This window comes from Mesoplodon bidens, assembly GCF_964165515.1.
Source record: "Mesoplodon bidens genome assembly, chromosome: 16".
Classification (NCBI taxonomy): domain Eukaryota; kingdom Metazoa; phylum Chordata; class Mammalia; order Artiodactyla; family Ziphiidae; genus Mesoplodon; species Mesoplodon bidens.
This window is the reverse complement of record NC_138173.1, coordinates 33,574,216-33,587,503: the sequence shown is the minus strand read 5'-3', so window position 1 is coordinate 33,587,503 and position 13,288 is coordinate 33,574,216. Positions and strand designations below refer to the sequence as shown.

The window sequence follows — 13,288 nt, the reverse complement described above, 5'->3', positions numbered from 1 at the left end:
TTATCCTGGGTTATCTGGGTGGGTCATAAATATTATTACAACTGTCTTTAAAAGAGACAGAGGGAGATCTGACTGCAAAGGATCAGGTGATGTGATGGATCTGATGATGCTATGAAGCTCTAGCAATACAGAAGACAAGGGATTCTTCCACCCAGAGCTTCCAAAAGGGAGTACAGTCCTGTTTACATGTTGACTTTAGCCCAGTGAAACCAAATTTCAGACTTCCAGAATTCTAAGTAAATGTATGTTAAGAACCAAGTGTGTGTTAATTCATTATAGCAGCCATAGGAAACCAATGAACACATATTTTTAAACTTAAATGGAATGGGCCCCAAATATTAAAGTGTTTCCATCTTCTTTATCAATGTTTTCAGAAAATAACTCCCTTAGAGATTCCACTCAGTTTTACTAATAAGGGGCTGGAAGCTCAGTAATGCAACTTCAAAAAAATATGCAACCCTTCTTTTCAAGAAATGTATTAATTAATGTGGGCCACAGACTCTGCCTTTTAATATTCTTTGTTCAGTTGGCATAATACAGCTGGGGGTCCTATGTTTAAAAGAAATAGTAGGAAGAGTTCTTCAGTGTCCTTGACTATGCCCCCTCCTCCCCCCACTTACCTTTTAGTGCTGAGGGTCAGGCTGCAGAATGCAAATTTATTTTGTAGATTAGATCTTATTTCTTGTACACCAGGTCTGTGTAGCTGCTTATTTCTAGTATCTGGGTGAAATAAGTCTAGAAAATGCCAAATAGCCCTATGCAAAGGTGAAAGAAATGAAAAATTATCAAAGAATGTCAAATAAATATGCACACTTATTATAGTTATTTTTGTGTTTACCATGTAAAACCGTTAGAATATTACTATCCTTTCTGTGGCTCATAGGAATTTATATTGATAACTTCTTATTCTAAATAGATGACATGAAAGACCTTTGGATTTAGCTACTTTCCTTTTCAAATTTCACTCTCAAGAAAGTGAAGCTAATGATCATGAATTGGCACAGTGTATATTTTAGACAGATTCTTAGGCTCATGACCCAGTTCTGCTACTGCTCAGATTTCTGACTCCTGCCTGGAGCTCATCCAAAAGCACCTGAAAGCCACTTTTTACTTAACCATGGTGATTTCAGGGTCCCATGGATCTGGTTCATCTCAGCAAGGCTAATAATTCATTGAACAACATACCCAGGAAAAGAAAAACTTAAAGATGTTTTCTGGCTTTATTTAAAATGACTTAGAGCAAGATGCTATTTTGTTCTTTGTGGCAAGTGTTCCTGTTTTAAACACACAGCACTCCAGTAAGTCTTCCAATTTTAACCAGGAGTTGCTTTGTGTAATTCAGAAATTACTGATTGAAAATCCTTTAAATCCTTTAAAGTTTTTTCCTCAATATTTCAAATAGGTGATGATTTACTGTTATCTAAAGCTTTCTAATAGGAACATTTTGATTTAAATGGGATTGTGGGGGCTTCCCTGGTGGCGCAGTGGTTGAGAGTCCACCTGCCGATGCAGGGGACACGGGTTCATGCCCCGGTCCGGGAAGATCCCACATGCCGCGGAGTGGCTGGGCCCGTGAGCCATGGCTGCTGAGCCTGCACATCCGGAGCCTGTGCTCCACAACGGAAGAGGCCACAGCAGTGACAGGCCCGTGTACCGCCAAAAAAAAGGGGGGGGGATTTTGGTCATATTTGAAACTATCAGTTAAAAATCACTGGACTTCCCTGGCTGTCCAGTGGTTAAGACTCTGTGCTTCCAATGCAGGGGGGATGGGTTTGATCCCTGGTTGAGGAACTAAGATCCCGCATGTCACACAGCGTGGCCCAAAAAAAAAAAAAAAAAAAAAAAAAATCACTTCTTTATAGTTCTTAACCAATTGGGTGCTGTTTTTCTTGCACAAATTGAGAAACAATTATTGACCTTAGAGAGGAAACTGCATGTCCTGGGTTGGTGATGAGTCCTTTTCATAATTTGTTGTACATATTCCAAATCTCGGTGGAAATCTAGAAATACTATGGAGCAAAAGACAAGAGGCTTACCTAGTGGGCAGAGAAGTTGGGCAAACTTAGGTTACGGGGCAAATGCTTGGGCTAGAAACATCTGGGAACAATTAGGGAAAGAAACTGAAAAAACGAAAGAAGGAGGATAGAAGCACAAGGTCGTAAGAGGCAAGAGGGCTCAAGGGAGGTTAAACTGTAACAGAGGAAAGGGATGTTCATGAACTTAGAAAAGGGAAAAGTGGGACTAAGTGTTAATTTTTTTAATTTGGAAATGGAAATTGAGGGATGTCAGATGGCATCTATTGTTTCAGTGAGTAAGATAGGAGACTAGAGTTCAAAGAGGGGAAATGTTCAGGATAATACTTGTGAATATGATAGAAAGTCAATTAATGACTGAAAAAATTGTTGAGTGGAATGAAGGCTGGGGTGAGACTGCATATCTTACAAGTCTGTAACAGAACAATCAGCTAGGCTATGCTTTGCAAATTCAGGTACCCTTGGGTCTATCAGCTGTGTGCCTAGAATAAACAAAGCTGTAGGAATAACAGAACATCTTCCTCTAGTATCAGTTTTACTTGAAACATTTGAATGAAATTTTAAGTGCTTAACTGAATGTTTTAAAACTATTTTAATATAGACAGAATGAAAATCAGGGTAAATTTTTTAAGATAAATGAGAAATTTCAATCAAATTAAGTGCTTGTGGTAAGGTGCTCTTGATTATAACCCCCAACACTCTCAGGACTGCTACATGTATCTGTTCATTTTCTTCTACCCTTGGAGGAATGCCTACAGAAAAGTTTCAGATGCTAGGGAGCTGTAGACAATGTAAGCAGGAGCAGAGAAAGCAAGACGGCTGATTTCTCCCTGGGATTGGCAAGGGCTGGAGGCCAATGAGGTGAGGAATTATAAGGTGCTTGTGCAAGGCATTAAAGGTGGCCTTTTACTCCATAGGATAAAGTGATTCTCCCAATCTGTCTGACATAGATATTATATTTATCTGTTTTACAGATTTGGAAACTAAACATCAGAGTGGTAAACCATTTGCCTAAGACACATAGTTGATAAGTAACAAGGGAACTGAGTGTGGTCAGAAAGGCTCTGATGGCTTAGGAGACCAAGAGGCAACAGAGGGACTACAGGTCTTGATGACGGTAAAGGCAGGGTCAGCAGGGGACAGGGCCTAGGCAAGGTAGAAAGACATCAAAGGGAGGCACTGTATTTATTGGTTGTTTGAAACCAAAATGTCATGGTTTAGATTTAACAAAACTCCGTAAGCACCATTCAAAAAAATCAAATCAGCCTTATACCTCCCACCAGCTATTTAGAGTGGTTGTTCCTCTGCCTCATTTTTCTTTCCTGGAGGACAGAAACTGCAATAAGACTGAAATTTCCTTCTGTTATGCAACAACCACAAATTAAGAAAATGGAGTAAACTACATTGGATTAGTAAGCAGTGAAGTTTTTCTCCACACCATGTATTTGGGGAGAAGCACAATCTCTAGCAAATTGTATCTTCTTGCTTCTCCTTAATAACATACATACAGTATGCCAAAGATTTGGGACCTATGAGAGCTTCTGTTCCTCCCAGTTACACATCATTGTGTTGCCTGTGGTCAGGCTCCCTCATTACTTTAAAATACTTTTTCCACATTAAGAGCAAGCTTTTCAATCTCTTGGGGATTTCAAATTATTATTTTTGTTACTGTTCATTTAATATGTATTTCTTGAGCACAAGCTGCATTTTAAACATTGTGCTATTTTGGGGGCAGGGGGCAGTGGAGGGAGGCACCAAGAGACTTGTTTACAACCCAGGACTCATCTTTAACCTACAAATCAGACTTAAACCTGTTTTCTAATAGATGGAAATCCTAAATTATCAATAGTAAGGTCAAATAAAGAAGGAGCTTGCAGTAGGCCTGGTTGGTCCATTTTGGAACCTGGTGTTTCCAGAGAAGCAGGATTCCGGAGAGTTAAGAGTCAGGCAGAGGACTTGGGGGACTAGGTATGAGGTAAAATCATTGTGTGCAGCAGAGCTGGAAGGTCACAATAAAATTCCCACAAATTAGGGAGGTTAAAGATGCACTTGGTGTGCTGTAAAATGCCTTCATGAGCTGTGCACCAGACAAGTGAGAATAAGCCAGGGCAGCTCCATCCTTACCCATGATTCCCTTCCTCAGTTCAACCCATCAGCAGTCGCAGTTACAGATTAAGAATAGCAACAGTAGCTCTATGTTGGCTAATCCTACTCCAGGGAGGCCACTATGTCTATATACATTAAATAACTTTACCAAAAAATGTCCGTTTGAAATGATGGACAGGAAATGAAATTTCCTGGCAAAGGAAGTGGTGAATGCTGATTAGAAGACATTGTCTTTCATGAACTCGGTAGAGTAGACTTCTCTATTAAAAACAAGAAGCAATCTTATTGCTTTGTCTGGGAACCAATATTTCCAGATTCTTTTGATATATTTGTCTAAACAGTGGAGGCTGAGTGGAGAAATGTTACTGATTTTCAGATTAGACAAGTTAATTGTTATTACAGAATCAACTAACTTAACAAGTGTGTATCTGAGTTGACCAGAAGTACCTCACCTCATGCAAATCAGTTTCCCAATTAAAAGAATTTCTGAGATCACATCATTTTGTTTAAGGTAAATGGACTAGCTTTTAATGTAAAATACCAAAATCATAATTAAGACTAAGAAATATGAATGATCCATAATGTAGTTTGAAAGCCAAGTAGGTAAAAATCTGAAAATTTAATCATTCAAGAGCAGTAATGCAGAAATGTCATGAAGAACATAAATATCGAATTCACAAAATACCATCTGACAGACATTTCAGGTGAATGGTAGCAGTGTGGGTCCAATAACAAGAACAAGAAACAATTATAAAATCTAGGGGGCCCTCCAGTCCTTTCCATTAGACATTTACATGACAAGTCTGAAGATGTCTTAATAGGAAGTTTGGAGATTTTATCAGAATGACTTTTTCCTTCACAGACTCTAAGAAATGAGACGTGTATACCATTGGTGCAGATACTGAGATTAAATATCCTCCATAGGATTGTGCAACATTCATTAAACATTCTGGTGTGCAAACTATGTTCTAAGTATTGGGATAACTCTGAAAAATCTACTTAAGCTATTTTTTAATCTTTAAGTGGAAAAATGAGGTGTGTGGAGAGAGGCAGTGTGAAAACAGCACTAAGAGGAATACGCTGGGAACATACTGGAAAATCAAAAGGGTTTCTGAAAACTTGGGCAAATTTAATAACTATGCTTAGGAGAGGCAATTTAGAAATCACGACTATAGGAGCCCCTGTATTGTGTGCGGTGCCATCGCATGAGCAAGGATGGTGTGAAAAGGGACATCCTAGGCTGCCACCATGGCTGACCTGGGTGGATAACGGAGGATCAGTAAATATTTCTTACAAATCTTCCTATTAGATTGCCAGTTGTGGTAACATATTTGTAATTTTTGAAAAGCAATTAGGTCAGGAAAAGATTTTCTAGAGTTTCTGAAGGTTTTGGGGTTGAGGATGAGTGCTACCATGTCCAGGATGGGGGCTCTGAAGCCCAGCCCTCTCCCCTCCCAGCCTTGTGTCAGCACTGGTGGTTCTGGTGAAGATTAAAGGAGAAGCACATACAGAGCATCTGCATTCTACCTGGTACAAATAAGAGCTATCCTGATCACCAACATCTTTTTCATCATCACTCATAAAATGCTGGGATATATATGAGACGAATGGTGAAAACTTAACATTTAAACAAAGAATTTAAAATGAAGAGGAGAGTTACAAAAACAACAAGACCAGATTGAGCAGCCAACTCTCAAGAGCCAGGTTCCAGTGAAGAGTACACATGCCAAGGGAAAGGACTCCCAGCCTTGCCTGTCAGCAGGCAAGTTCGGGGGAGAGTAGACTAGAGCACATTTCTCAAAGGGTGCCCACCACATTCACCTGAGATGTTCTGTTGGAAAGGTGGACGTCTTCAAATCACTTCCCAGGCACCCCGACTCAGGAGTGCAACAAAGCACAAATGGGAAAGGAGCCACTGTCAGCAGGGGCAACTCATGGGAATGTCAGGACTCACTTGTTGCTCTCAAACTACTCAGCTTCGCAGACCTCTGCGTTTTCCTGAACTACTCTGTTGCTCTGGTAGTATGAGAACACGTTTCCCAAGGGAAAGGCCTTGTGGAGGGATTGCTTCTTCTCCATGGCATGGAGATCTCCTGTCCATCTTCGCCCTGTGGGAGAAGGCTGTGGCAGAGGCCCCTGGCCTGGGGGTTCAGTGCCTGGGAAACCCACTCAAGCTCATGCCAGGGGGGTCTGGCAGGCAGTCCCTACCTCATTGACGTGCAGGGCCACAAGCTCAGTGGAACCATTGTTGGCAGTTGGCACCACCTTCATGAAGCTCACTTTGCTGGGGTCCTACTCCTTTGAGAGGTAAAGTGCTGCTGCTGAACCCTTCTCAAGGCCAGCTCCATGGTCCCCAGTGGGGAGGCTGCTGGGGCTGCAGCACTCGGGACATGTTCTGGAACATGTTCTGGGCTCTAGGTGTTGGTTTGGTCACTCCCCAGTCTGTCACTGGGGCAAGGGACAGCACCTCACCATGCCTCTGGTCCAGCTTATATCATAAAAGCTGGGGTCACAAATAACACCCAATGCCCAGAGCTCTGCTGATGACATGAACTCAAACAGGAAGAACAATACCTGGCATGAGGTTTGCTCTCAATCCACATGAGCCCTGTCACAGGCCACCGGGCCTGCTGCCTCTTCCCCCCAACACATCACTATTTCTCCCTTATGTCCTTAAGTAATGACAGACAATGAGACTTGAGGATTGTTCTTAACTCAGCTAAGGGGCTTGGCATGTTCTGTTTTCTCCACCTGGAACAGTCAAACAACTGGCTTCAGGCCTTTGCTCAAATGTCGCCTTCTCAGGAAGCTGCCCCTGGATGCTCCGTCTAAACTTCCCTCACAACCTTCCTATCCTTGTCCTGATTTTCTCTCTTTAGCATTGACTGCTGACTATGAGTTCTATCTTCCCCACTAACACCATAAAAGCCATGGGTTTGTCTGTTTTGTTCACTGCTATTTCCCAAATACCTAAGATATGGAGGCACTGAATGGAGTTCAATTAGTGCTCCCTCAATCCATCCCACCCTCTGCCGCCATGAATGTTCGGGGGATGGGGGTGGGAGGGGAGGCACAGCCCTGATCCTGAGAAACAAGGCCCTGCCCCTCTGAGAGTTCATGGGCCACCAAAGCAAGCAGAAAATAATGAAAATAGACAAATTTACAAACTCTGGTAACCTATGAAAGGAAAGTGCAAAGCACTACATGGGGCCAGCCCCACGGCAGGCCCTTTGCAGAATAATCACAATGGTACCCTGAGGTAGGTGTTACAGTTCTCACTAAGGACCCCGGCTAAGATCCCTGATGCAAACCCCGATCTTCCTGTCCTAACCTCACAGCTGATTAGCTCTTCTTTGTTCTTCATCCTTGGAGAGAAGGTTAACAGTTATACTTTTTAGTTGCAGGCCAACAGGCAGCGCCCCCCCCCACACAACTCCCCTGCATTCTTTTGTCCCTCGCTGGGGTCTTTCATTGTACTGACTTGAAGCCACCAAGCCCAGAAGTTTGAGCTCCTCCCCAGGGATAAGGCTTGTTGGGATAAGGGAGATTTCACTCTCTCGGAAGAGAAAGAGGATTCAGTCCACTTTTGAGGGGGTGAGGGATTCCTGTCTTTCTGCAGCCCCTGGTGCTGTTTCCTTTCCCTCTTCTTTCAGCAAACACATGCCTGGGATCTGATGGGAGGCTGACTAAAGGCTGAACTCAGTGCCCATGGCTCCAAACCTGCTGGTGTCATCTAAGGCAGACCCAGAGGACCTGATATCAACTGCTGACCCAAGGTAGCTCTCACTCATCCATATTTCAGGGCTAAGGGTCACATGCACTATCTTGCTGTTGTATCCTGATGGCAGTCTTAACTAAATCACTCTCGTCTTGCAGAAAGGCATGAAGACTCCAAGCAGTTAAGTCACTTGCTCACAAATAGCTCCTGCTCCTCCTAAACGCTGCCTTAACTGCATTTCAAACTAGCTTTGGTCCACACAGAGTGGGGGAATGAAAGGGTGAGCCTCTGAGCATTGTACAGTAGGACTAATGCTCAGTTCTCAAACCAAGTTTCATAGATAGGGAAACCTACCCTGCAGGTCTAGCCTCACAATTTGAAAAGCAAGATAGGAGATAAGACTACAAAGACAGGGCCGCTTCCAGGAAAAACCGAGTACCCGCTAACATGGGACCTATAATTAACAAATCCTATCAAACAGCAACATATACTGGGCCCAGCGCTAAACTATCGAATCTAAATGACCACACCAGGAGGGAATTCCAGAGAAGGTAAGTAACCGGAGCCAGGGTGGCACATTAAGTCAGCAGTGAGGTCGGGATTTAGCCAGCCCAAAAGGGTGGAGAGCGCCGCTGGAGACCTAGGCCCAGGCAGGGTTGGGAACAGGACACAGCGCAGTGGCAAAGCCCGACCTTGCTGGGTATTGGGCTCGTGCGCAAGCACTTACCCGAGTGCAGGTGAGCGCGCACTGCGCGTGCTCGTACCAATGCGTCGAGAGAACGGTGAGTGAGAGCGCGAGGCACATGGTGGCGAGCACGAGCAACGTGGCCTCGGGGACCTACGTCCAGCTGCCAGCCCCAGCAACCAGCGGCCGCGGCGCCCAGCCAGACCAGGTAGAGCAGCCCCTCGAATGGCAGCACCGTGAGGCGCCGCAGCGGCGCCAGCCACCGGGTCGGCCACAGGGCGGCGACCAACTCACTGTGAATGCAGGTCCAGCGGCAAGGAGAGCGCGCGGCAAAGAGGGTACGAGGCTGCAACCTGGGCTTCGGCTGCTCGACGGGGTGGGCCAGGCCTAGCAAGGCCGAGCCCCTCAAGACAGGCCGCTGCCCCCGTGCCCAGCCAACACCCCCCCCCATCTTTCCCAGAGCCGCGCTGGTTTCCGCAGAGGCACCGCCTCACTTCTGACGTTTTACTTCCGCTAAGCCTTGGGCGCCACCAGAGCATCGCGGAATCAGAACAGCCAGGGACACATAGTGGGCTGGATCCGGAAGTGGCTACTCAGGGCGACGCCATGACAGGTTGCTGCCGGAAAAAGAGGCTGGGCGCCGCCATGACAGAAAGGGCTTGAAAGGGCTAAAGGCGGCCTGTCTACCCTGCCACGCCGGACTGAGACCGGAAAAAACGAGGCAAGCCCGGGCGCCGTGACAACCTGAACCGGAAAAGGCGAGTCCTCCTCCGAGACTACACGGCACCGGCCTGTCTGGTTCACGAAGGACGGAACTTGTACACTTCGGAGGCAGGGCCTGTCGGGGAAAAGCCGGTGTTCAGGGGGCGGGGCTTGTGTCTCCTGCCGAAAGCCTCCGCCTTCAGGGTCCTGGGGAGGGCTCAGGACTGGCAGGCTTAAAAAGCTAACACAGGACACAGCCACACATGACAAGAGCCATCATGCAATAGATAATAATTACTCACAAAATTACTACTTTAACATAAAATATGAAAAGTCGGTTTATTTGAAATGATGTATTTTGTGTATTATTTACTTTCCTGTTACAAAAATGCTATTGTTTGAACAAAACCAAAATAGTATTGTACTAATAGTGGCAATGGTACAGTATTTAATATTGTACTACTAGTAGAAAAAGGTATATCAACATGTTTATAGTGTTTCTGCCCTCTGATACAGAATTTATATGAGCTATATTTTCACCTGTTTATTGGATATTGAATTTTCTATTACACTGCATGTTCTTAAGATTCTTAAAATACATATGTGTAAGACTTTGCAAAAGGAGAATGTAAATGCAATAGGACTTGGTTAATATTTTATATTTAATAAAATAGCGATGATGTTTCTTTCTTTCCTATTACACAGTAGGATATTTTTACTCTTTCACTCTTCTTTTCCAATTATGCTTATATGAGCAGACTGCGACCTTTAGAACATCGTTTTCCTTTATGTAGTTATAAAACTAAGGCAAAGATGACATCATTTTGACTTGCTCTTATCAAGTTCACAATTCTTGATTCTTGGTGTCATTCCAATGTGATGACATCAAGGTAAATATCCTCTCAACTAAAGCCTTTCTTTACTCACTAACAACAACAAGCTTTTTGACTTGTAGGACTTTGTTTCTAGTTCTCCAAAGCAGGTTTGTTTTGTAGACCAGCTTATTTATCAAGCCTTTGCATCTGTAAATTCATCATATGCTGCTATCGGTGTCCAAAATGTTTGTAGATCTTTGAACACTCAGAAGCACATGGGATATCAACATACATTAAACCTCCCTTTCTTGGGGAGAATGGTTTTAAAGCATCGAGATAATTTGAAGTTGTGAAATCAGAGTTGAATTCCAAATAATTACATTTTTAGGAAAAAAACTGAGAATGTTTTGTTTAGTTTGACTACCCTTTCCTGGTGACATTTTGAACTCTAAAGCAGGCTTATTTCAAAAAATGAGTAATTTTTTGCCATATGAATTTTTGTCACAACCTACACATAGCGTTCAACAATTTAGGGGCAGTTAGTTCATCCTTGTCCTGTGCTTTTGGTGTCATATGCAAGCAATTGCTACCAAGACCAATATCAAGGAGCTTATTCTCTCTGTTTTCTTCTAGGGTTTTTACAGTTTCAGGTCTTATGTTCAAGTCCTTAATCCATTTCAAGTTAATTTTTGTGAGTGGTATAAGACAGAAGTTCAATTTCATTCTTTTGCTTTTGGTATTCAGTTTTCCCAACACCATTTGTTGAAGAGACTACCTTTCCCCATTGGGTATTCTTAGCTCTCATGTCAAATATTAGTTGACCATATATGCATGGGATTTTTTCTGGGTGCTGGTGGCCTTATGGAATGAGTTAGGAAGAATTCCCTCTGCTTCTGTCTTCTGAAAGAGTCGTAGATGTAATAATTGGTATACTTTCTTCCTTATAGGTTTGGTAGATTTTACCAGTGAACTTGTCTGGGTCTGGTGCTTTCTGTTTTGGAAGGTTCATTATTGATTCAATTTCTGTAATAGATAAATGCCCATTCAGATTGTCTGTTTCTTCTTGTGTGAGTCTTGGCAGATTATGTCTTTCAAGGAATTGGTTCATTTCATTCAGCTTATCAAATTTGTGGGCATAGAGTTGTTCATAGCATTCCTCTGTTATCCTTGTAATGTCTATGAGATCTGTAGTGATGTTTCCTCTCTCACTTCTGATGTTAGTAATTTATGTCCTCTTTCTTTTTTATCAGTTAGCTGGCTAGAAGCTTATCAATTTTATTGATCGTTTGCAAAGAACCAGCTTTTGGTTTTGTTAATCTTCTTTATTGATTTCCTGTTTTCAACTTCATTGATTTTTGCTCTAATTGTTATTTCTGCTTACTTTGGATTTATTTTGCTGTTCTTTTTCTAGTTTCCTAAGGTGGAAACTTAGGTTACTGATTTTAGATCTTTCTTCTTTTCTAATATATACATTTATATATAAAATTTTTCTCCAAGCACTACTTTTGCTGCATTGTAACAATTTTGATACCTTGTTTTTTTTTCATTTTCTTCTAGTTCAAAATATTGTGTTGGCCAAAAAGTTCATTTGATTAATGAATATGTTGTTCAATAAAATTCTTGGTGAAAATGAAAAATGGGTCTTTTACATTTACTTAAAACTTAATGAACTTTTTGGCTAACTCAATATTTTAAAATTTCTCTTGAGATTTCTTCTCTGACCCATACATCCTTTAGAAGTGTGTTGTTTAATCTCTGTGTTTTGGGATTTTTCAGTTATCTCTATGTTATTGATTTCTAATTTAATTCCATTTTGGTCTGAGAGAAGACAATATGTGATTTCTATTTTTATAAATTTTTAAGGTGTGTTTTTTGGCCCCAAATGTAGTCTATTTTGTTGAAATGGTCCCTGTGAGCTTTAGAAGAATTGTAATCAGCTGTTGTTGGATGGAGTAATCTATACATATCTATTATAACCAGTTGACTCGATATGCAGCTCTTCCAACTGGCTCTTCCTGAGTTATATCTTTTTTTAAAAAACTGGTAACCTAGTAAGTAAACTTTTTCTGAATTCTGTGAGCTGCTCTAGAAAATTAATTGAACCTGAAGGGGAAGTTGGAGAAACCTCTGATTTATAGCCTGTAGGTCAGAAGTACAGGTAACAACCTGGAATTGTAATTGACCTCTGAAGTGAGGGGGAGAAATCATGTGAGACTGAGCTCTTAACCTGTGAGATCTGATGTTGTCTCCAGGTAGATAGCATCAGAATTGAGTTAATTGCTTGGTTTTGTTGGAAAAACAAAAAACAAAACAAAATAAAAAAACACATACCAGAGTGTCTGACATTAGTTGGGGGGAAATTCTCAGTCATTAATGTTTCAAATGTTTCTTCTGGTCCTTTTTCTCTTCTCCTTCTGATATTCTTATTATATGTAAACTACACTTTTTGCATTTGTCCCACTGTACTTGGATATCTGTGGTTTTTTTATTTGTTTTTGTTTTTCTTCTCTTTGTATTTTATTTTTGGAGATTTCTATTGAGATATCTTCAAGCTCTGAGATTCTTTCCTCAGCCACATCCCATCTACTAATAAGCTCATCAAAGGCATTCTTCAATTCTGTTACAGTGTTTCTGATCTTGTGAAAGAATTTTAATCTAAAATAGAACCAGAGGATATAAAATGGAGAATCTCACACATGTGCCCTCAGGAAGATAAAACTTAAGGACTAAGAGACAGGTTTCCCATAAATGCCTGCTTTACAGAAAACTGATAGTGTCAGAATTTTCTCAGATGATGGGGATTGATCAAAGTTGTCTTATACCAATTTTGGAAAGTTTTGCTGGAGACATGAATAGGTGATAACCCAGGTTGTGTTGATCTCACAAAGTGGGCTGAATTGAGCTTGGTTTCTGTGACTGGACTGATTTTGTCAGCTCAGGAAGTTTTCATGGCTAGTATCTATTCTTTATTTTAATGGACTCTAACTGAACTTTCTCTTCTTTACATTCCCTTTGCATAAATACAACTTACTCCAAGCCCTCAGTGGGCTCACCTGTAGCTTGCTACGGTTTGCTTGCCCTGACTTGCAATTCCTCTAACCCTGCACAAACTCATCTTTTTGAGCTTACCTCAGTTTATATCTTTATTGTCAACAAACTCTAACATTTCTATTTTGTTATTTCTTAGTATTTTCATCTCACTGTTTACACTGCCCATCTGTTCTTGCAT

General features: G+C 41.8%; 1 protein-coding gene across 1 annotated transcript; it reads right to left on the bottom strand.

Annotated features, from left to right (window-relative positions):
- Positions 1-671: 671 nt before the first annotated feature.
- LOC308629984 (uncharacterized protein) lies at positions 672-9,767 on the bottom strand. The gene is made up of 2 exons (XM_081258392.1): positions 8,585-9,767; positions 672-755 (listed from the first exon to the last, which is right to left on the bottom strand). The coding sequence occupies exons 1-2, from the start codon at positions 8,991-8,993 to the stop codon at positions 736-738; spliced, it is 429 nt and encodes a 142-aa protein (XP_081114518.1). The 5' UTR covers positions 8,994-9,767; the 3' UTR covers positions 672-735.
- Between the last annotated feature and the right edge of the window lie 3,521 nt (positions 9,768-13,288).